Raw genomic sequence first — 21,903 nt, forward strand, 5'->3', positions numbered from 1 at the left:
ATTATGTCGCTCCATCTCTGACTTATCTCCTTCGTTCCTGACACAGAGCTTCACCCTACCCGTCACCGCCGATCGCACTCCCCAGTTTGCCTCCACTGGTCTCTCGCTTGGTCGTCGATGTTGTGACAAGCCTTCTAATGTTGGTCCATGCATTTATTTTCATCTTTCACTTTCTCAGTTATCACGTTCACAAGTCATGCCTGTTTTTCACCAATCTATCACATTCATCCTTCGCGCGCTGTACGAATGCATCATCGTGGCCTTGAGATTTCAATGTAAGGAACTCAAGGCCTCGAAACAGTCTCTTTCCTCCTAGCAACAAGTTTGTCAGACAAATGGGTCCAGCAAGTGGAATCTCCAACGAAATTCCAATCCAAATATATCCTAAAGAGTAAGCCAGTGTCACATTCTAAATAGCGCTCACTCACTGATTCCGACTCAAGGTTGAGAATGACATTGATCGGAGATCTGCATACTCTGACCGTTATGATACCTATGGTTGGGCGTCAGTCCGTCCAAGAGGTGACTTGCTTTCAGATGGATGAAGGCAGCTTTCGATTGTTTCCAATCTATGACTCCGTGGAGCAGGGAACAAGAGGAATTTAATGTTTCAGAATAAAGATGAAGGTTGCAGAAAAAGGTCTGGTTCATTATTTGTCTCGAAGCCCCCGGTAACCTATGGGCTGGGTGCACACCATCGCATTCGACACATTGTCTGCCCCGGCATTTGTCGCAGTACACTCCCTGCTCAACATCCCAACATGGCAGACATCAGATGCATCGGATAGGACGCACTTCACAACAGAATACGGAAATCTTCTTTGTCTTGGTGGCATGACCGGGTCGACGAGGCATGCGCCTTACCCAACTGCCTCCCACATGCCAGGGCAGTTAGTGACAAGGCAGTTAGTGACGCAGTGGTGAAGTTACTGCCTCACCCTCACCTGAACCACCTGCTTTCCCCTCCTATATAAAATTATCTGCCTTGGCACGAGTGATGAGCGAGCTTAAATATTATCCCCCAGCACATCTCCGACCTTGCTTTGTGACTGCCTCTTTTCAAAGTCTCTGTTACTCGCAACCGCAAACTGGATCTTCCCTCTTTGAACAATTCAGATTGACAACGTCCACAATGACCTCTCACCAGACACAGGGTCACCACGACCCAAACAGTTGTCCAGAGGTACAACGGAGACTCACCACCGAGGCTGAGGTCCACGCCATCCTCCAAGACGCCCAGCAGATTGCTCTACCGCAGCGAGGAGTCACGGCATACCTAAACCTCCGCCTTGACGAGCTTCCAAAGTCAGCGGACTTAATGGTCACTGATGATGAAGAGGACCTGGACACTATCTTCGAAAATGTGTCTCAGTCACGCATGTACCGTCGGATGCTACTTCCAAACAAGCGCGGATGGGACATAACAATACCCGAAGCTCCTGATCAACTTCGAGCCCATGTCAAAGTCCTCTTCAAGGCGTTCAAATGCATTCCTAACGAGTGCGCTTGTCAAGAAGCGATCAAACGACCTTTTCGCACTCAAATTCACGACAACTACCTCGTCGAATGTCTTTGCTGGGAGGTTTTGGAAGCTTGCATCGAGCGCTCGAAGAAAGATGCAAATCTTGTGGACGCGTGGGAACCGGGCAAGTTCAGGTACAAGAAGACCAATGATTGGACTTTCGAAGAGCGGTTCAACAGCATCGTCGAGACTATGGCCACATCAAAGACCATCTGCAAGCACCTCTTCGACGTCAAGTATGTGCTGAAAATCGTCGATGACCCAAAGACCAATGCCGAGCGTGTGGAAGCAAATCGGAAACTCAATGGCCTCAAGGCCCGAGTCATGAAGCGAGGCAAGGAAGCAGAGGCCGAGGATCAGAGACAAATTAAGCGTGCCAGAACTGATGATGCGGATGGTGATGAAGACGGCGACTTCTCTAGCCCTGTCCAGCCTGAGCCTCGGCGCAGTCAACGTGCATCAGTCACTGCCGGGGCGGCGAAACAACCAGTCACCACTCCGACACGTCCCTCGATCCCCATCCGGCATCCAGCATCCGCTCCTGCTAACATGAATATGGCGCCACCAGCTGTGCATCGATCGCGCCGTCAACCGGGTCTTCAACCGAGCCCGCTTCCACATCCAAGCCCCGTTTTTGACAACAGCCCGACTCAGCGCAGCACTCCATCAGGGATGTTCGGCAATATCCGTCGTCAGTCAATCTCGCCAGGCTTCGCTAAAGCAATGCAGGCGGGATCGCCAATGCAGCGAAATGGGATGCAACCATATTCACCGATGTTCACAGCAGGCTATGCCACGCCGTCTGATGCTCGGTTCCATCCCACTCAGACAACTCCCGGCTCCCGCTCCGCTTCCAGAGCTTCTGCTCGCCACACCGATTCACTGACTCCCAGCGAGCGGGGCTCCTCTCATAGCTGGCTGGGCCAGCCTGTGCAGGAGAGCTACGGACTCAACTCTGGCTACACCTCTGGGACATCTTCTACCGTATCCCACCAAAGTTTCATGTACTCTGCCAGTGAACAACCACAATGGGACCCCAGTTACAACTACGCTTTAAATGGCGGCTTGACTGATGCAGCAACCACATTTGGTGATGACGACAGCTTCAGAGAGACACCCCAGGAGAACATGAGCATGTCTGAACTTCTCGAACAAGGAGAAGCAGAACAAGCACTGACCCATGGTGCATCTACCGAGTCTGAAGAGGGAGAAGACGGAGAAGGAGAGTTCGATTTCGAGTGAACGAAGGGCTCCGCAATCACAATATCTTTTTCAATTCAACACTCGTGATCATTGCCTCAATATTAGGCTAGCCCCAGTCACACTGCCGTCTTCTTTTCTCACTCTCTCTTTCTGTCTTCACAACACTCCGCAAGAGGAGTTTTCAACTGTACAGGTATGTCGTCGAAACAACATGGAGCACATTTACGACCTCACTCGCTGCCATGGGACAGTGTACCGTTGACAATCATCATGCAAACATGCAAGAATCTTTTGTTCCTGCAGTTATTCCCACTATTGTAGAACGAAGAGAATGGACAACAGCACCAACGACAATGGATCACAAATCATCCATTCCTCTTCTTTGTCGTCTTCATTTTTCTCGGATAGTCGGGTGTGGGGTTCAGGGTATGGCATAGCAGCGATCCATGCGAGACGTCAAGGCGTGCTGCTTTTACCTTTACTGGCTAGGCGTTTTCAGAGTACGGTCATGGTCATGGCCATGGTCGCGGTGATGAGAGACGAGTCAATGACAAGAAATACCCCCATTTGCACGGAAGAACGGATTGGAATAGAGAGGGGCCTATTAGTATTGGATACCTAGGCTCATGTATCATTCGGACACAACTCCCCTCAATACACGGGCGTGCACAAATACATGCCCCGGACAACGGCGATGGTGACAGCGGGAGATGGAGATGGCCATGGATATGGTGGTGAAGATGGAGACGAAGATGATCGTAGACATGGTGATGCTGATAGTGATGAGGCCTGAATAGCGTGCAGTGCAGTGCAGTGCTCAGGGTATATGGCAACGAGCATCGATCCATGCATCCATCCATACATACATATGTACATACATACATTGTGAAGGACAGTCAAGTCAGTCCCATCGCGACAGATAGCCTGGGAGGGGCTTGATTCAATGCAGCCTGGATTCGATCAGTCATACAGAATTTTTCATTGTTTGACATGCATATACCTACGTAGGCAGTCGTCACACAGGGGGTAGGCCTTGCAGTGGACAGCTTGCTTGCTTGCTTCGATACATATCCTTAAATCTCTGGCATTTACATATGTATGTATGCGGCAAGTATAGACTTGATTCATATCGGGCTGAGTCCCTCATTCTCATTCTCATTCATTTCAAGCTTTCTTCCCTCCTCCCCTTCCTCCGCCGTCAAAACTCAAACTATATCCTCCACCCTCGCCTTTGACTACTTTGAAATTGTCGGTGCTGAGCCCAAACGGTTTCAGAATCCCGTTGCCCAGGTCCTTGAGCTTGCCCATCATCTCGCTGACTTCTTTCTGCTTGGCCTCTTCGATCCTGGGCGGGAGCAAGACCAGCGCATCGCGCACGGTCTTCTTATCCGATGCCGGCAAGGTCTCCCAATATTGAGGTGTAGTGGAGAGGATCTTGTAGTCTTCCAGCGCGGCACTGAGGCTGGACCAGGCCGAGCCCGATGTGGAGGTGGTAGAGGACGGGTTGGAGACGGTAGACGGGAATGTTGACGAAACTGAAGACATATTTGTCCTCGCCCGAGCGCGGCGCAGGAGAAGTTTGACGCGTATTCGTGTGACGTCGGCTTTCCTTGTATCCGAGAGCTGCAGATTTTTGAGCGCGGTGGATTGGTCCTCCTCGTCCGAGGGGAGTTCGACGACTGTGTCGTCTTGTGTCTCGGATTTACCTTGGGCAGGAGACCGTCGTGGCGATACCATTTCGTCTTCTGACTCGGTATCTGAATTCAACCGCCCATTTTGACTATTTCCATTAGCTTGTCCTGTCAAAGGCGATTTCTTTGTTCCAGTACTCCTCCTCGTCCCTTTCTTCAACTTCTCTTTTTTCCTTGTTGGGAATTCTCGTTCCAAGCCCTGCAATCCCCTTTCGCAACTCTCCACGGCATCCTTCCATTGATCAAGCTTCAAATGGCAAGCGGCAATGTTGCTTTGCAACACGGCCATCTCATAATCCAAATACCGCGGCAGTTCTGCCAACGCGCGGTCGTAGGTCTGGATTGCGGAGATGTATTCTTGGCGGGAGAAGAGAGTGTTTGCTTGGGATTTCAGGTCGTTGGAGAGCGATAGCATGCGGGATTCTTCACCGGGGGGGAACCGATCTTGCTGCACCGACTGGGCTGAATGGAACGAGGCGGTGGACGAGGTCGACGACCGTCGGGACCATGATGGTGGATTCGGATGTGCTTCGGTTGGAGGAGAAGGAGGAGGTTTTACCCGCTCTGGGCGCACTTTGGGTCCGTCTGCTTTAAAGGACATGCTTTGACCGGATTAAATATTCGCTGCCGTGGGTAGATGGGCGGGGGCGGGAGGGTGGTGATGGTTTCGTCAATTCTTGCGGCGACGAGCGAGGCTGAATGCAGTGTTGGACGAGGCTGCGCAATGCGACCCCCACACATGACGTTGGGTGCTCGTGTTCGGCTATTTGAGGTACCCAGTACTGTAAATGACCCCACCAAGATCCAAACCCCAACTCGACGAACACAGCCTTTTTGCGGCGAGAACGTGGTTATGCAGGGGTGTCAACGGCCTGACACTGCAGGTACGCGTCTGTAGGAATCCTCGACGCGGAAACCCCCTTTCACTATAGAGTGTCTTCCCTGGCAGCGGCTTGCGTTCAGATCTTGTTTCTTCCCCTTCTCCCAAAGAGTTGTTGCGCTTTCACACCCTCCAACATGGCGCCGGAGAATAATTCCTCAATGCAAGGCCGAGAGTAAGTACCGCGTACTTTACCGCCGTTATATCTCGCCCGCATTGAACTCCTTGCATAAAAGACTAATCAGCAGATCCCAATAGCTTCAATCCCGTTCGCGCCTGCATCTTCGACATGGATGGGCTACTCATCGACTCTGAAGATGCCTACACCATCGTCACCAACACCATCCTGCGCGAGAACGGCCGTCCCGATCTTCCCTGGGAAATCAAAGCACAACTCCAAGGTCGGCCCTCTCACTCGGCCGGGAAAATCTTTCACGAGTGGGCCCAGCTCCCCATCTCGAGGGAGGAGTTTATGAGTAGGCAAGCGGAATTACAAGCAGAGGCCTTTTTGAAGTGCAGACCACTCCCAGGTGTGGAGCAATTGCTGAAGAAATTGCAAAAAGCCTACACAACGAATCAAGCGACATCTTTCTCCCCAGGCAGATCGAGTAACAAGAAGGTCCACCTCGCACTAGCGACAAGTTCGCACTCAAAAAATTTCGAGATCAAGACAAGTGGAATGAGAGACCTATTTAGTCTCTTCCCTCCGAGACATGTCATCTTGGGCGATGATCATCGCATACCGAAGGGGAGAGGAAAGCCACTACCGGACATCTACCTATTGGCATTGCAGAGCATTAATGAGACGTTGTTGGTGGAGGGCAATGGGGAGAGACCGATTACGCCCGAGGAGTGCCTTGTGTTTGAGGACAGTGTCCCTGGGGTGGAGGCCGGCAGGAGGGCAGGCATGCGCGTCGTATGGGTGCCACATCCGGGATTACTGGAAATATACCTGGGAAGAGAAGAGGAGGTTCTCGCAGGACAGACGGGCGAACATAAAGAGGACGATCTGGACCACACAGAGGGCATCCCTCTGATGGGCAGCCCTGGCTACCCAGGCGAGATCATGGACGGATGGGCAGAGATGCTGGCCTCGCTGGAAGAGTTTGATTTCTCGAGATATGGAATAGAAGTTGTCGACGAGGGAGACGCTTCAGAAAACGGCCAGCCCGCTCTCGACGGCATGACGGACAAAGAGCTGGAAGAAATGACAGCCCTGGCGGACGGTAAACGTCATGCTCCCGAAGAACCATCACCTTCACAGGTCCCCAGGACGAGTTTATGATGAAGATCGATCCTAGAGACCTCCTTCAATGCTCTCAAGCAAGGAGCGGAAAAAAAAAAAAAGAGGGCATAGACAAAGCATTTCCGGGATGGGCAAAAAGCCATGCGTGAAGTGATGATTCTCCAGGGCTCAATCTGATCTAAGCAATGGCGTCTCTTCTGAGGCCTCCTGTGCTGTTGTCTCTTCGCGCTCCACACTCGGATTATAGTGCATTCGCCTCCTCAACTCATCCTTCTCCTTTCTCCTCCGCACGATCTCGAAGTAACTTCCCATCACCAATAAAGTGCCCTGCAAACAACCCGTTACCAAGTAAACACCCCACGCCGACCAGCCTTCAGGTCCCAACCTTGCCGCGAGACTACCTGCCCAGACAAAGCTGCCAGGTGTCTGAATGCACATCATCGGTATGCTCAGGCTCCCCACTCTCTTCAGAGTGAATGTTGTATATATTTGTGGAAAATACTGGATGCTCGCGAGGACGGTGGATAATATGCCCAGGAAATTCGCCCATGACTGTGCGAGGTGAGGGGCGGCATATATGAAATAGAACGATAGGATTGCCGTGACTGCGGCATGCAAAACACAGATTGCGACGACGATGAGAGCGGTGCGGTAGGATGGGGCGAGGGGGGCCGCTTCTTTGATGTGAGGGATGTCTGCTGTGGCTGAGTATTCAGGAGGATCGGAATCGAAACCATTAACAACGTCGTCGTCAAGAGGTGCAGAGGGGAGTTCGCGGCGAGGAAAGAATATGAGGAACAAAAGTAGGCTAGAACGTGCTCGTGTCAGCGTTCTCGTTCCTCATTCACGGACAGCCCACGTGTAACCGTGAGCCGGCATGGAGAAGGAAGGTTGTACTTACATCACCCCAAAGCAGCACCATTGCACACCCACCTGCGCGATACCCAGCAATCCTGCCAGACAGGCAAACTCATCCACCTCGCGACAACAAGCGATATCCGCCCGCGATCTCGGGAGGACGAGGATATTGGCAAATGCGCAAGTACCGCTGGTGGTGCCTAGCAGGACGAAGTATGGGGACAACCCGAAGGAGGAGCGCAGACGGATGATACGAATATGTTGCGGGAGATAGGATATGAGGATGCCCACAAGGATAAACCTGTGGAAAAGCAGACAGTTAGAACTGGAGGCGGGGAAATAGGACCAAGCAGGCGGGACGAACAGAGAGAGCCCGAAGTTGGTGTAGCTGACTCGGGCGATTTCTTCGCAGTGTGGCTCCATGTTGGGAGATCGATATGGTCAGTGTCAGGCAGAAGGGGACCGTACTATCGCAGTGAAGTCATCTTGACTTCTTTGTGGTTGCGAGATGATGGAAAGTGTTGGCCGGGCTGGTTGACGGGAGCAGGTGATGTTGATGTTCCGAGGAAGGCTAGCCTTGCCTTATTCCGCATCGGGATAAAAGGCTGCCGCCTTAGCGCCCGGGTCAACTTCGGATAAGTTTATCCGACCCGACGAGGCGGCGAGTGGGACTCGTTAGTATATACCTCCTAGTACAACTCTTTGCTGCAGGATGATCTGGGTGCGTTCTCAATGGAACCGTGAGTAATGCTTACACTGCCTGCGACTCTATGACAGGGGAGGTGCTAGAGTTTCATAATTCTTGCCTCAAAAAAGCTTTCCGTGGTCCTTCGCTCAGTTCTTTTTACTATGTTGTGGCATGCTTAACTCAAAGGGAACTAGCTATGTCCTGAACAATTCGAAGAGCCTTTTAGGAGAGTGCTATCCTTTCCATAGTTATAGTGCATAACACGCCGTTGTTAGACTACATATTAGTTATTAACAGGTCGTAGTTATAACCGTAAGGAAATCTATTCGAACCACTAAACTGAAAAGTTACCCATGTCTCTCTCCATAAGGCTGATTAGTCTGTCGTTGAACCGGTAAACTCGTACTCTTCGTATGGAAGGGGGCGTTAGTTAATGAGTAGCGTCGATCTCCAAGTACCTGTTGTCTTTGACAGGGGCAGTACCAATACCACGGTCGTTAGCCGGGGCTGTGCCAACTCGGGATGAGTGGCTTCGCGGTTCTTGAAGGGCTGCGTTGCCCAGGGCCCACCCGCAAGAGCCTGACATAAGGTATTGGTGAAGCGGCCTGCTGCGTCAGTAAGGGCGTGAAATGAACACCCACGGGTTGAAGCGGAGAGCTTACAAAGCGATGAAGGCGAAGGCTTCTAGAGCCCTCTTCAGGTCGCACTTGTTGACACCAGAAGGAGAACGGGCACAAGTTCCTCAGCAGTTATAGTCTTGGGAGGAGAAGATAAATGCCGTGAGCCACAAGTGGGAGAAGACTCAAGCTGTAGGGGCCAAAAAGCCTTTGAAGGCGCCGACTGTCGGAAGGAACCATGGTAGACCGAGGCACCGATCGACGCCTTGAGGACATCATGAAGGGCCCACAAATCAATTGATTGGCCAGAGTCTGAAACTTATAATAGATATCCAGTAGACGAGATGCATATTTTGATTGTGGTGGGCCATCAAATATGCGGAGATGCTGAAGACAATGATTGACGAGACCCAATCCAGCCAGTGATTGGCAAGGATGGTTGGTCGATGCGCTCTGTTTGAGCGAGCAGCTGGCGCGCGATAATCCGTAGTGCTGGCGTCGGCGTGGGCATGGCAAATGTCGGCCAAATTTACCAAATCGAGCCATAATTGTTGCTTGAAGGCTTTTCGTTTGGGATTGGAGATGGTCGGAAAGGCTTGCAAACAGAGATTGGGGTTAGGCCTGTCGAAGATGTTTGTGTCCGAAGCTCGTGAACAATGTCAAACGGAGCGCACCAGAGACACGTAGTTATGACCAGGATGTGTAGGGGCGAAGTAGAATGACGTCCTCGGAGCTGCGAGAGTTACACAAAGTCTTCCGGTTCTGCTTTTACTCGTTCTTTCGCTCATAAGTCCCTTGTCCGCAATCCCACGCTGCTTCGTGCCGCACTTCCGTCCCAGATACCTCCTCCAACAGGTGCGTTAGGGTCACAAATGAAACAGGCTGGGGGGGAACCCTGTCCTATATATTGGTAAACTTGGAGTCCTTTACAAGGCTGCCGACGGTGATGGTCATGAATCTTTCGGATCATCTGCAGGTGACGCAGGATTGTAGGCTGGAAACCCTTGCTTCCATGCCTGACAGGATAAAATCCGGGACAATCACCAGCACTGGCGATCCATCACATCTGGCAGGCAGCTTGCATATTCTCGAATGGCACGTTCCAGGCATGTATGTCGACAGCCTTGCCGGCAAAACAATTCAGCATGCAGACCTCGCTTCCTCGTTTTGGAGGGATCCGCAGACGATATGTCCATGTAATAGGGCATCAATAGCATCATCTGACAAGGCTCAAGTCGTCATGGACATGTTTTCACGGAATGTTTCTCTCCCACACTCTAGTCACCCCGAATGTGGCATGTGGTGGCAGTTTAGAAGTCAATCATTGCATCGAGCTCGAGCACTGGTAGGACAAAACCTGACGGCAGACATTGACAAAGAGCCAAATGCCTCGGAACACGCCTCCTGAAGGGTTCCGGTTGGTTATACCGTAGATCCAAAGGGCGCTCATTTCTTACACTGCCAGCAACAGCTCGACTACGCGTAGTCGAGCTATGAGACAGGTTTAGCCGATCCCTGGGCCAGTTAGGCCCTCCTTACAGCTCAGTGTGCCGCTCAGGAGTGCTCGGTGAAGCTCAGCTAACGGCCCAAGTGAAAGCTCCGGTCAAAGGTCTTCGCTCACCCTCTAACGTCAAACCGTTCATGGTAATTAGATTTAAGCTTTGTCGCTCGCGGGTAATCTAGCTATCGACCTCTTCGAGCTTTGACATCAAGGTCTTCCTCTGACCTCTATTCTTGCTGGGGCGTTACTCGGGCTCCCTTTTGGCATTCAGCCAAGGCACTAGCGTAGCCAGATAGATTGGTTGTGGGTGTGCTGGGGTGTGGTAGTGGTGATCACAGTGGTTCTCACCGCGTATACAGACGTCGTTCTCAAACCACTCTATAGCGCCAGGCTGGGCAGTTGCTTACCAACCAAAGCTATGTTCAGGAATGCCTTTTCCTAGCAAAGACCCACATGTCTGTATAAACAGGTGGGACATCGCTGAAGGGGTAGATGTACAACAACAGTTGATCAGGAACAGGCTGAACGGCCATTTACGTGATCAGCTTGACAGTTCCCGGTTCAGCATTTCTCTATTTTGCACTCGAAACAGTTCTCCTGCAAGGCATCATGCAGCCGGGCAAAGACTCCATTGTGCCACGTCCTGAAGTCCTTCCACTCCTCCTCGGGCATGGTGGCGGAGAGCATGTTCAGCCACCCGCCCACAATCAGGTCGGCATAGTTAGCCTGTTTGCCTTCCAGGTACGGTCCCGTTTCGTGGACCATGAACAGGTCGGCCAGTGACTTGAGCGCGACCTTGAACGCCGCCCTGATCTGCTCTCTTACCTTTCCTTGGACGCAGACATCATCCCAAGAGCTCAAGTGCGCCCGCTTGACAAAGAGGGCTTTTATGGCCTCGGCCGTGTTCGGGGGGAGGGGCATGTACTGGGCGACGAGGACCACGTGGGCAGAGAAGGTAGCGTCGACATGCACGTTGAACCTTGCGTAGGCCCCGTTCTGGGACCCCTCTCTGCTAGTCAGGGGCGCGAAGAATACCGTATCCTTGTTCGGGCTCTCGTAGTCGAGTCCAGTGCGGGTTGAGTCTAGGGGGAAAAGGCAGCCGCCACAGTCTGGGAAGGTATCCTCCAGATAGTTCGCGATGTCGAACGAGTCGCCAACGAACTTGCCCGAGGCCAGATTCTGCAGCATGGGCAGCGTGTAGAAGTCGGAGCCATCGTCAAGCTTCCGGACTGCGGGGCAGCAGAGCCTCTTGCGGACGTCAGGGATGTCGAGGATGTCAACCCAGGTCGTCTTGAAGGGCACACGCTTGAAGCTGAGGGCGAGACGGGCTTTGGAGGGATTGGGTGCGTAGGAGCGGGGTTGTATGGACGAAGAGATGTCGTAGAGAATGAGAGGGTTGGACTCTGTCATTATTGAAGGAGCTGGTGGAAGTGCCAATGCAATGCCGGAGGGTTGTTGGAGCGGGCGGAACGAAGTTGATTTCTTTCATTTTTTTCCCCATTAGTGGCAAGTCCCGGTCGCCAAGCCCCAGCAGGCTTTTATCTGCCCGATGGAAAATATACTTGGTTCCATCTTCTCTGGTGACTGAGAAACTCTCTTCTAACGGGAAGGCGGAACGTTTGTTGGTGAGTGAGGGGTGAGCATAGGGCGGCGTTGCCCTCTGCCCATTCCAGGATAGCAAAGCCTTATCACAATCGGGAGTGAGCTGCTGCTGTTTGACCACGACCAACACGGTTGACACAGTACAAGGTCCCTATTGTAGCAGTTCCTCAACGTGTCCATCCCCAACTATGGCCGGCTTTCTGCATACATCTAACTGGGTCGACGGCGTGCATACGCTCCCGGCCGCCGAACGAATACAGGTCATCAATCCAGCGACCGAGTCCACGATTGGCACTGTAGACGCTACGTCGCGGGAAGCCATCGACGCCATCATCTCAGACTCTTTGCTCACCTTCCGCCGTGGCAGATGGTCAAAGGCAGACGCTTCGGAGCGATACTCTGTTCTGTCCAGAGCGGCAGCCCTGCTGCGATCACGGATCCCAGAGTTCGTCGAGTTGGAGACGCAGCAGACAGGTCGGCCTATCCGTGAGATGCGTGCCCAGTTGGCACGTATACCGGAGTGGTTGGAGTACTTTGCATCATTGGCTCGTGTCCACGAGGGACGGGTCACGCCATTCAAGGGACCGGTCATCAATACCCTCACCCGCCTGCCGCTCGGCGTGGTGGTGCAGATTACGCCCTGGAACCACCCCCTTCTCATAGCGACGAAGAAGATGGCAGCGGCCCTTGCGGCGGGAAATGTGGTGGTGGTCAAACCATCCGAGCTTGCGCCGTTGTCGGTCCTAAGGCTCGGGGCTTTGTTTCAGGAGGCTGGACTGCCAGATGGAACCCTGCAGATCGTATGCGGCTATGGACGTGACACGGGCAAATTCTTGTGTGAGAATCCCTTGGTGGCGAAGATCGATCTGACCGGCGGAATTGCCACGTACCGGGCTATTGCGTCGAGAGCTGGAGAAAACATGATCCCGATAACAGCTGAGTTAGGTGGGAAAGCCCCGGTATGTCTTCTCCCGAGTCTGGATGTCGGGCACGCCGTCAGGGCCGCACTCTTCGCTAGTTTCATTGCTAGTGGTCAGACTTGTGTGACTGGGAGTCGTCTGCTAGTCCATACCGATATTTACGATCGATTTGCGGTGTTGTTGCAGAGCCGAGTCAAAGCCCTGCGGATAGGCGATCCACAGGAATCACAGACACAGATTGGAGCGGTTATCTCGGAGGCCGCTCAGGCGAGATGTACCGCTTTCGTGGACCGTGCCGTAAAGGAGGGCGGAAAGATCCTCTGCGGCGGCAACGCGACCACAGTGGCCGGCAAGGGGTTTTTCTTCGAGCCCACTATTATCGAAACACGCCACGGCTCCGACCTATCCTGCAATGAAGTCTTCGGTCCGGTCATTGCGCTCGTCAGATGCGAGTCCGAGGAGGACATCATTCGCATAGCCAATGATAGCCACTTTGCGTTGGGAGCGTCGGTCTGGACGAACGACATCTCGCAGGCACACCGGATGGCGGAAAAGATTGACGCCGGCATTATCTGGATCAACGGGCATCACTTGAACGATCCCTCGTCACCGTGGGGAGGGTTCAAAGAGAGCGGAATGGGAAAGGAGAACGGCGTAGAAGCCTATGAGAGCTACACAAAGGTCAAGAGCACCGTGATCAATTATGGCATCCCCCCTGCGTGGTTCGACGAGGAGAGTGAGAATGCAAGGTACGGGTGATTGCTTACCTGGGGTTAACACAACGATGTATCCATCTCTGAAGGTTCTAACACGGGTTGATCTCCTTCCCTCTGTGTCAGACAGCGCCTGGCTGCTACCTCACAGTCATCATTCGAGTGGCTGGGGTCACCCAGCGAAATCTTTCAACTCCCCTCTGATCATCAGGTATAGGTGCCTTTGCAGGCTTCCATCAATCACATAGCCTGCCCCAGGGTAGTCTAGCGGAGCTGCTGGAAATTTGAACTTCCAGATCCCACTCTTGGGAAATTGTAGCCGTTGTTTAAGCCACCATCAGACGCAACCTCTGTGAGCTGCTAACAGCCATTTTTGCGAAGCAAGAGGTCCAATGAAATGGAATGTGAAAGGCTTCGGTTCTTGTTTATGAGACGAAGAAATCTTCGGAGGAGCTCGTAGAGCTTATGTCCAAACAAACCAATGCCTTTTTCGCCATTTTCTGGACCCATTCGACTTTAGTAGGATGCAATGAAACAGATCAACCACAAGTAATGCAGTCTTTCAACGTCGAGAGCTGTACTCCAGTTCTTTCCGGCTCTCACCATCGTTCGCTAGATTTCTTGTGCACGAGGTCTTTTTCTATCATACACAGGCCACAAATATTTCGCATTAACACGAACGGAGAGCTGCAATTCGTCATTCGCCCATTGCCAGACGCCCCAACGCCGCAAGCTGTCCCCTGAATTTTTCGTAGAGTTCGACGTCGACTGTCGAAACAGTGTCAAACATCCTAATAATAGTCACCACCGCAGTTCTGCGAGCAGTTTGTAGACTAGAGGCTGTAGCTGCATACCTATTTCCAAATCTTACGAAGTTATCAGCTCCGTACTCTTGCTCAACTTGGCAGCGACGGTTATATGGGCCTTGTGGCTTCCGGATCTGCTCGAGCTGATTCCAGAGCTCTTGGAGATGGCGACATTTGTGCTGCTGTCTGTGTTGGACTTGCCGATGTTGCCGGTGCTGTCGTCATTGGCGCTGTCGTTGTTGACACTGTCGCTGTTGACCCTGTTGCTGCCGACCCTTTCTCGTTGGCTTCCTGGAGTTTCCTAGCCCAAGCGACGTCCGGATGTGGGCAGTAGCGATGCAGTGAGCACCATCTGCGGCGCGGATAGTGTCATTACAGCGGTCACTGATGGTGCGAAGCATCCCTTTATTATCATACGCTCGAGAATCTGCTGCGGATTGTTGATTGGCAGGGTATCAAATTCTAGGTCTTTGGGATCCTGCGGGATCCTGATATTGAAATTTCGGTCCTGATCGACATAATAATTACGATAAAGATCTTCGCAAGTATTGCAAGGATGGTATTCACGATTTTATCAAATCCGGGAATGATTCGCAAGCTTTCGGATATGCTGCCTCCATGGATCCACGATCAGACCTGCTAAATGGTCAAGAGGCGTACCACTGTTCGTTGCTGGGTGGTCGCATAGAACACTGCCATGAGAGCAGAGGTAAGGCTGAATACCAAAAAGCCACGAGAGACCCAATGCGAGCAACAAAGGTCGTCCAGTGACAAACCCGTCATGGCAATCCGGGCCACAATGGCAGTCTAGGATCCGTCAGTTCATCGTGGTCAATGCTGAGACAAGAAAAGGTGGTCAGATTTCTTGATTTCCATTGTTTCGGTGTCGTCCAGCTTTCCAAGAACTTGTGTTTCTACACGCCAGGTTGTTCGGCTGCCGAAAACTAATAGAAAGATTCCTGGCAATCCGTATATTCTCGATAGCGAGATGGCGTGGCGAGGGACCTGAAGAAAGCTATCGCGGACAGGAGAGCTACCTCAACAGCCCTGATGAATCCCGACAACACTCCCAGAAGCTCTGCTATATTAGTTGGGGGCCTTTGTTTAATCAGGATTGGGAAATCTGGCCCACGTCGCTTGGTCAACGAGGTCTGACAGCTGCTCGGAAGGTTGACTTGCTCTAGCCAATCCCCGCCAATGACTAGAATGGTCAGCTTTCTTGACGAGGAGTCAGTGCAAAGCATGGTGTGCGCCAAATGGTCACACTCTCGAGTCGAGCAATAGCCTGGAATTGCATAAGAGCGGGGGAGAAGGGGATCCTTGTTTTCCTACTGGGCACCTAGGTACCGAGTACGTGGTAGTTAGGTAGGTGTGTCGGTGTTTTACGAGAGACAGAAGAAGAGAGTGCTTGCAGCTATCGCCTAAGCCGCGCCAAGACACCCAAATAATTGATCATTGATCTCTCACCTGACGAGCCGACTCCCGCAACCCTGCGCATTGCGGCATTAGGTACCGAGTACGTCGTACCATCATCCCAACCCGGGTTGAGCTGCGAGCAACATCATCCACACAACTTTTGACCTTGACCTGGATGACTCTAGGCATTTGAGTACAAATCAACTAACCGACTACTTGCTATGCACCTGGGACGATTAGGCAAATACCCGGTACAACAAGCTCGCCAATGTCCGCTAGAACATCAGGGACCCTCCACGCGACGGCCCTTGCCTTTCACCGACACCAAAGTCTGCCTAGGTACCGGACCAATGCACAACCTAGGGCTCCTGGCGCTATTAGCGAGCGCGCTTGCTTTGCTGTCCACCACGTGTCACAATTGTCGGTGAAGTCCTAGCTGGAGAAGGAACTCTGGAAGAGTCTGAAAGAGGAGGGAAGGAGGAACGTGTGAGGCAATGCCACAGGTATATAATGCCGGAGCTCAGCACCACTGGAAGGGCCTGGTTTTCCCCAGCGCCAGCCGGGGTGCCCCCGGGTTGGAAACATGCCCAAGCTGCTGTCCCCGGCCCGAGCGGCCGTTTGGTTTATCACCGTTCTGCAACTCCTGCTATCCTTTTGGTCCTCGTCCTACAGCAACGGCAACTTGCATCACGATTCTTACGGCATCCACCATCAACACCAACGAGATACTGATACGCGATTGACGAAACATTCAGCGCCAGCAGGACTGGGCTTCATGATGGCAGAAGCCCATCCATTCCCACACAAGTGTGTCAACAGCACAACCGAGGCCACCCGGTCATTCGTCGAGTCCCTGTTCACAGCTGTCGCGCTGGACAATTTCGGAACATCTTTCGCCGCTGCCCTGTCCGACGACCTGGTGTGGACGGTTACCGGAAGCAGTCCGATCGCGGGCACATACAATGGCAAACAGGTCTACATTGACAAAGTGCTCACACCCTTGCGAGACGTGCTGGTGACCCTCCCCGTGCCGATTGTCGAGCACATCTTTGCCGACGGCGACTGGGCGACGGTGAACTGGCGGAGTCAGGGCGTAGTGGGCAAGAACGGTGCAAACTACGACATGCAGTATGCGTGGCTGATGAGGACAGAGCTGGACGACACGGGCGCCCGGAAGATTGTCGAAGTCATTGGGTTCTACGACAGCGTCAAAGTCACGGCTGTTTTTGCGGGCTATGTCTTCAACACCACCAAAGTCTGAGGTGTGCAGCATACATGGCCAAGTGGTATGGACAGCCAACAATAGGTAGATGACTGCAGGAAATGATCGAGTTCGATGAAACGAATCTCACGAGGGAAGGGAGCAGAAGAAGAGTCCCCTGTTGAAGGCACTAAATACGAAAACTGGCCCCGTCAGCGTGTCGGGTCCCAACGTCTCCTTTGTTCCAGCCAACTCACCATTAACGAAAAAGGAGAAACCATAACCCAAAAAAGGAACAAAAAACGAAAACCACTATCTACCGATCTATCTATAAAGCGACTTCGACTTCGAACACAAGAACAAGACCGACCAACGTGGCGAGGATCGCCACCTAAATTGTTCCTTCGACCTTTCGAACGTCTCAAAAAGGAAAAAGAAGGAAAAAAATGAAAATGAAAAAAAAGTATGAAAAAGACCCCAAAAAAAATAAACCATCACAAGCTCCAACGGCACTCCCCATTTTTCTTTCTTTGTACACGAAGGCCCCGGGGAATGAAATGATGATAATGATAAATTCAAAGACGACTCATACGAACATAAGTAGCATAGTACATAGCGCATACATATACGTCTATCGATATAATGACATATAAGGACACGCCAAACCCCTCGAAACCTAGCTAGGCAAAATCAACGCGAGTTCAAAGGAAACAAGTCCAAAGCCGCTACTGTCGTTCCCGGTCGCCATTGTGGCTCGAGATTTCCGCGTGTATGGGCACGCATGCAGAATCCAGATCCGACTTCAACCATGCGGAAAAAGCACTTGAAAAGAAAATAAGAATAAAAGGTCTGATGTAGGCAGAGGCTGCGCATGTATCATTAGCCGAGAGGAGAGAACTGGCCCGCCCACCCAGGTGTATCGGTAGATTTCTTGTATACAACGATCCCCGTCTATCACCAGCCTCTCAACAGTCAACGCCAGGGTAAATCTGATTGCAACCAGGGATACACGAGAGGAGGGGTATCTATCACTGTCATCAAATGCCGCGCCATATCCATCTCTTGCAGCGTCTTCTCCCTTCCTTCCTCACCATGGAATCCGGCCACGCTTCTCTATTATTTTAATAATTCTTCTGAGCATATGTGCTCTTCATTCGCAGTCGCTCCCCATACTGCGTCGCGTTGTGTTCAGTCAGCACCGGACCAGGCTCCCGTCAAGAAGAGAAAAGGGGAAAGGAGATAAACCCCAACTCACCTTGAACAAGAAGAAAGGGATAGGAATAAAGGTAATGGCAAGAAACCCCAACGTTGAGCTCGCCCAGCCGACTCCAAGGTTCTCGTACATGGCCGTCGCGAACAGCGGAAACGCCGCGCCGAAGGAGGACCGGAAGAAGTCGTTGCCGGCCAGCACGCTCGCCGCGTACGCGGGATACGCGTCCGCCAGGTAATTGAGCACCGAGTTGAAGAGCAAGAACGCACCGACAGAGAACCAGGCCGTCCCGATGATGGGCATGATCCAATGAATGTCGGACCGGGCAGACCAGCCGAACCAGAACAGGCAGATTGGAATGGCAAAGGCGCCGACGAAGGAAGGTGGAAGGCGCCACTCCGGTCGCAGCTCGCCTTCCTCGTTGAATTTGGGCTCAATGTATTTCCGCTGGTACCAGATAAAAGGTGGGAGCGTGATCAAGACGCCAATGAGAATGCCCAGAAACGCAGTTCCCTCGAGACCCAGACTGAAGCCATAGATCCCGCTGAATACGATGGGAAAACTCTCGAACCAGATGTACAGCAGCCCGTAAATGAGAGCGATGTACATGTTCAGCAAGAAGACCATAGGTTCCGTAAAGCAGAAGAGAAAAGGGCGGACCAGAGTCATCATCATAATTTCCCTCGGTGTCATTTGTTCGCCGATCAGTTGGGGTTCGCACATGAGTTTATGGTTGCCCGTCAACTTGCGAAGGCGCATCGTGCGCCGGTAGAGAATGTTGGCCGAAGACGTCTCCGGCAGCAGGAACAGCAGGAGGAGCAAGGTGAATCCGGAGAGCCACATCAACTCCCAAATTGTCCAAGTCCACCCTTCTGATTCTGCTGCGAAGCCCCCAACTAGAGGACCCTGCAAGTACTTGTTAGCGTATACCGGCATTGGGGGCACAGCAACAATGACGAATTCGGACTCGAACATGGTCTTTGGGAAGAGGAGATGAACTCACCATGACGGGACCACACACGGCTCCAATGCCCCATACGGCCATACCATATGTTCTTTTGGCCGGAGAATACATGTCTCCAATTGTGGCGCCTCCGGTGGCGAGGGGAGGTGATCCCACGAAACCTGTGATGAAGCGGAACGCCAGCAGCATGCCGAAATTGGTCGCCAAAGCAGTAGGGATTTGCAGGATGACGAAGAGCGCGAGAGTTCCAATATAAATCGGTCCTCTGCCGGTCTGCGGCAATTCGGACAGGGGACTTAGAAACATTGGGCCAACTCCATAGCCCAGTACAAACAAGGTAAGGCCCAGAGTGGCAGCGACACGACTGACTCCAAAGACTCTGCTCACGTCCAAGATACCGGCCGTATAGATTGAGGAGCCAATGTAGACGGAAAAGGTCAACAGGCAGATCTCAAAAGTGACCCAGGTCTTCTTAATTCGGCTCCAGTTTCGGGGATTTTCTGGGTCGTCCGAACCATACCAGTCCACAATGTCTGCATTCCGTCCCTTCTCGGGGTCGACTCTTGTGCCACTCAGAGTATTGACCGGGACATATTCGACCTCGTTGGCTGTCGACGCCGAGCCTGACGAACGACGAGAAATCGTGTGCAGATTGGGAATCGTGTGTTGAGAGGCGGATTGCAGGGCCAGTTGTTCCTCGGCCTCGGCTGGGATCGCAGCCTGGTCGTAATATGGTGATGTGCCCTGTTGCTGCTCCTTCTCTTCCGTCGGAGGTGTGGCTGGGCCAGAGGAAGATGTGCTAGGAAGTTCCTTTTCTCCTTGTTGAGGAGGAGCCGTGCTGCCATGAATAGCCATGTTGGCCGACTTCTCAACATTAAGATATCTCTGCCATATTGAAGGATCGCGCTCCTCGGGGTATTGGAGAATCCGTCTACCTGTAACAAGCCGTAGTATCTGTCCGACAACCGTATCCCGGAAGAGGTCCTCCATGTTGCTTAAGTGGCAAGCGCACAGCACGAATATCCAGGTTCAGAGAACCATGTTTGAAGTACGGATGGCTGGGGGAAGAAGATAAATCAAACTTAATAGACATCATTGCAGGTTGCACACCCTCGAGGCTTCATAATGGAAATCGATGCATCCGACTTGGGCCGGACGTCAACATAACCCCTTAACCAGAGCGCGAACAGACCTCCATGCATGGAACAAACAGGCTCAGAAGCGACCTCGGGGACCAGAAAGCGAATGAGAAGCTGCTGATTGTGATTGAATCGGTATGTGAAGTATCCGGGATCGAGAAGTAGACGAAGAGATCTCGAATCGTGCATTCGATAATCAATCGAGTCTATGACGCGGGAGTGGAGATTGCCGAGCCGCCGGCGTTGGATCTCAAGGTCCTGACCCGCAGCCTTGCATGTGCTCGAGGCATGAAGATCCCTTTGCATCCCTGGTTTGTCAGCCAGTCGGTTCGTTCTGGTTCCGACTTGCCTTGCCTGCCCTTTTGCAGCCCATATCTGAATAGTAATCACGGTCGAGACCCAGTTAGTTGCCTTGCCACATGCATCTCCTGGCCTGACTCCTTCAAATTGTGCTCCGAACACCAGAACGAACAAGGCAACTTCGCCCAGAACTCCGTAGTTGTCCAGCATATCTGCCAATCGACTAGTTTCTGGGTGTGTTGGACACATTTTTAGGATGCTGGGTACTCCGCGGCTCCGCTTCAACAGCGTATCTGCAGACGTCCGGAGCCGTCATTGATCATGTCCTCTGTGCAAGATGATGCGGCCTTTGTACAATTGTTCTGCGTCTCGAGAGGGTGTAGAGGTGTGTCGATAATGCGCTAGGATATGAGTGTTCTGTAGTCGCAAGGAGATAATTCCGTGACTGCGACGGGCATGTTTCTCTGTCTTTGACCATGTTTGCGGAAATGCGTGGATGGCGTCGACACGCTGACTGTCGAGCGACAGCGGTGTCACATCCTCGACCATTTCCACTTCAGATAGTTGGTCATAAATGCATTCCGTCCTCGTTGTCATCATCGTCGTCGCCGCCTCCGAACCGATCCATCATTTGTCGCCTTAACTCCTCGTCCGTCAATCTTCCACCTGCAATCCGCTCCGTCTCCGTTGAACTTGTTGCCGCCTCTTCTGGAGCACCGTTCAACTTCCCATTGGTGTCAGCTTCGTGCCATTTCCCTCCCCTTCTCTCCACTTCACGTTTCAACAGCTCTACCCTCTCCCTTTGTCGTTCGATCACGATATGGTTCTCTTGGATGGCGTCCGCGCAGTCTTTGTCCCCCTCTTGCCTCGTGCTTTCCGGCAGGCTAGTGTCTGATCTGATACTATCGATGTATTCTTGAAGCTGCCGATTTGAGCGTTCGAGATGCGCAATCGAATTTTCGATCTCCTGAGCTTTGGAGTACAAGTTCTCGGCGGGAAGGTCTTGAATAGCCAGAGCAAAGCGCTCTGCTGAGATGGGTTGGGATTCGGCCGACATTTTGTTGGAGTGCGAGCGAGTCGTGGATAGCTTGTAAGGAGAAGTTAGAGAAGGTAGCTACCGTAATCCTCGGTGAATCTTCTTGCTGAGGAATGGGTTGTCGCGGTTGTATTCATGTCGACATGTGAGGCGATGGAAGGCGATGATGGGTGCGGAGAACTGAGAATGAGGAATGAGAAATGAACCCCGCCTTGAATTTCCTGCCTCGCTTGCTGCAAACAACTAACAGCTTTGGCATCAACATCGCAACGTGTATACATGTCGCCTCCGACCCTCAGCCACCTAGTGTAGGTGCCTACCACCTAGGTATTCAGCCGAGTCACGCGGCATAGGAAACTTGCCTCCTACTCACATCAGCGGACGAGCGGA

At 52.3% G+C, this 21,903-nt stretch overlaps 9 protein-coding genes across 9 annotated transcripts; 4 read left to right on the forward strand and 5 right to left on the reverse strand.

Moving 5' to 3' along the window:
* Nucleotides 1-1,132: 1,132 nt before the first annotated feature.
* On the forward strand, nt 1,133-2,764 carry Z519_05534 (uncharacterized protein; the record flags this gene model as incomplete). The annotated part of the gene is made up of 1 exon (XM_016763274.1): nt 1,133-2,764. The coding sequence occupies one exon, from the start codon at nt 1,133-1,135 to the stop codon at nt 2,762-2,764; it is 1,632 nt and encodes a 543-aa protein (XP_016620887.1).
* A 1,125-nt stretch (nt 2,765-3,889) lies between these two features.
* On the reverse strand, nt 3,890-5,017 carry Z519_05535 (uncharacterized protein; the record flags this gene model as incomplete). The annotated part of the gene is made up of 1 exon (XM_016763275.1): nt 3,890-5,017. One exon carries the CDS (start codon nt 5,015-5,017, stop codon nt 3,890-3,892), a length of 1,128 nt encoding a protein of 375 aa, XP_016620888.1.
* A 416-nt stretch (nt 5,018-5,433) lies between these two features.
* Nucleotides 5,434-6,581, forward strand: Z519_05536 (uncharacterized protein; the record flags this gene model as incomplete). The annotated part of the gene is made up of 2 exons (XM_016763276.1): nt 5,434-5,471; nt 5,555-6,581. The coding sequence occupies 2 exons, from the start codon at nt 5,434-5,436 to the stop codon at nt 6,579-6,581; spliced, it is 1,065 nt and encodes a 354-aa protein (XP_016620889.1).
* Nucleotides 6,582-6,710: 129 nt separating this feature from the next.
* On the reverse strand, nt 6,711-7,823 carry Z519_05537 (uncharacterized protein; the record flags this gene model as incomplete). Its single annotated transcript, XM_016763277.1, has 3 exons — nt 6,711-7,350; nt 7,444-7,701; nt 7,765-7,823. 3 exons carry the CDS (start codon nt 7,821-7,823, stop codon nt 6,711-6,713), a joined length of 957 nt encoding a protein of 318 aa, XP_016620890.1.
* A 2,944-nt stretch (nt 7,824-10,767) lies between these two features.
* Nucleotides 10,768-11,616, reverse strand: Z519_05538 (uncharacterized protein; the record flags this gene model as incomplete). Its single annotated transcript, XM_016763278.1, has 1 exon — nt 10,768-11,616. One exon carries the CDS (start codon nt 11,614-11,616, stop codon nt 10,768-10,770), a length of 849 nt encoding a protein of 282 aa, XP_016620891.1.
* Nucleotides 11,617-11,996: 380 nt separating this feature from the next.
* Z519_05539 (uncharacterized protein) lies at nt 11,997-13,487 on the forward strand (the record flags this gene model as incomplete). Its single annotated transcript, XM_016763279.1, has 1 exon — nt 11,997-13,487. The coding sequence occupies one exon, from the start codon at nt 11,997-11,999 to the stop codon at nt 13,485-13,487; it is 1,491 nt and encodes a 496-aa protein (XP_016620892.1).
* A 2,759-nt stretch (nt 13,488-16,246) lies between these two features.
* Nucleotides 16,247-16,924, forward strand: Z519_05540 (uncharacterized protein; the record flags this gene model as incomplete). The annotated part of the gene is made up of 1 exon (XM_016763280.1): nt 16,247-16,924. The coding sequence occupies one exon, from the start codon at nt 16,247-16,249 to the stop codon at nt 16,922-16,924; it is 678 nt and encodes a 225-aa protein (XP_016620893.1).
* A 1,061-nt stretch (nt 16,925-17,985) lies between these two features.
* Nucleotides 17,986-20,028, reverse strand: Z519_05541 (uncharacterized protein; the record flags this gene model as incomplete). The annotated part of the gene is made up of 3 exons (XM_016763281.1): nt 17,986-18,036; nt 18,120-18,980; nt 19,078-20,028. 3 exons carry the CDS (start codon nt 20,026-20,028, stop codon nt 17,986-17,988), a joined length of 1,863 nt encoding a protein of 620 aa, XP_016620894.1.
* Nucleotides 20,029-21,045: 1,017 nt separating this feature from the next.
* Z519_05542 (uncharacterized protein) lies at nt 21,046-21,534 on the reverse strand (the record flags this gene model as incomplete). The annotated part of the gene is made up of 1 exon (XM_016763282.1): nt 21,046-21,534. The coding sequence occupies one exon, from the start codon at nt 21,532-21,534 to the stop codon at nt 21,046-21,048; it is 489 nt and encodes a 162-aa protein (XP_016620895.1).
* Nucleotides 21,535-21,903: the final 369 nt, after the last annotated feature.

This window comes from Cladophialophora bantiana (genome assembly GCF_000835475.1).
Source record: "Cladophialophora bantiana CBS 173.52 unplaced genomic scaffold supercont1.7, whole genome shotgun sequence".
Lineage (NCBI taxonomy): Eukaryota > Fungi > Ascomycota > Eurotiomycetes > Chaetothyriales > Herpotrichiellaceae > Cladophialophora > Cladophialophora bantiana.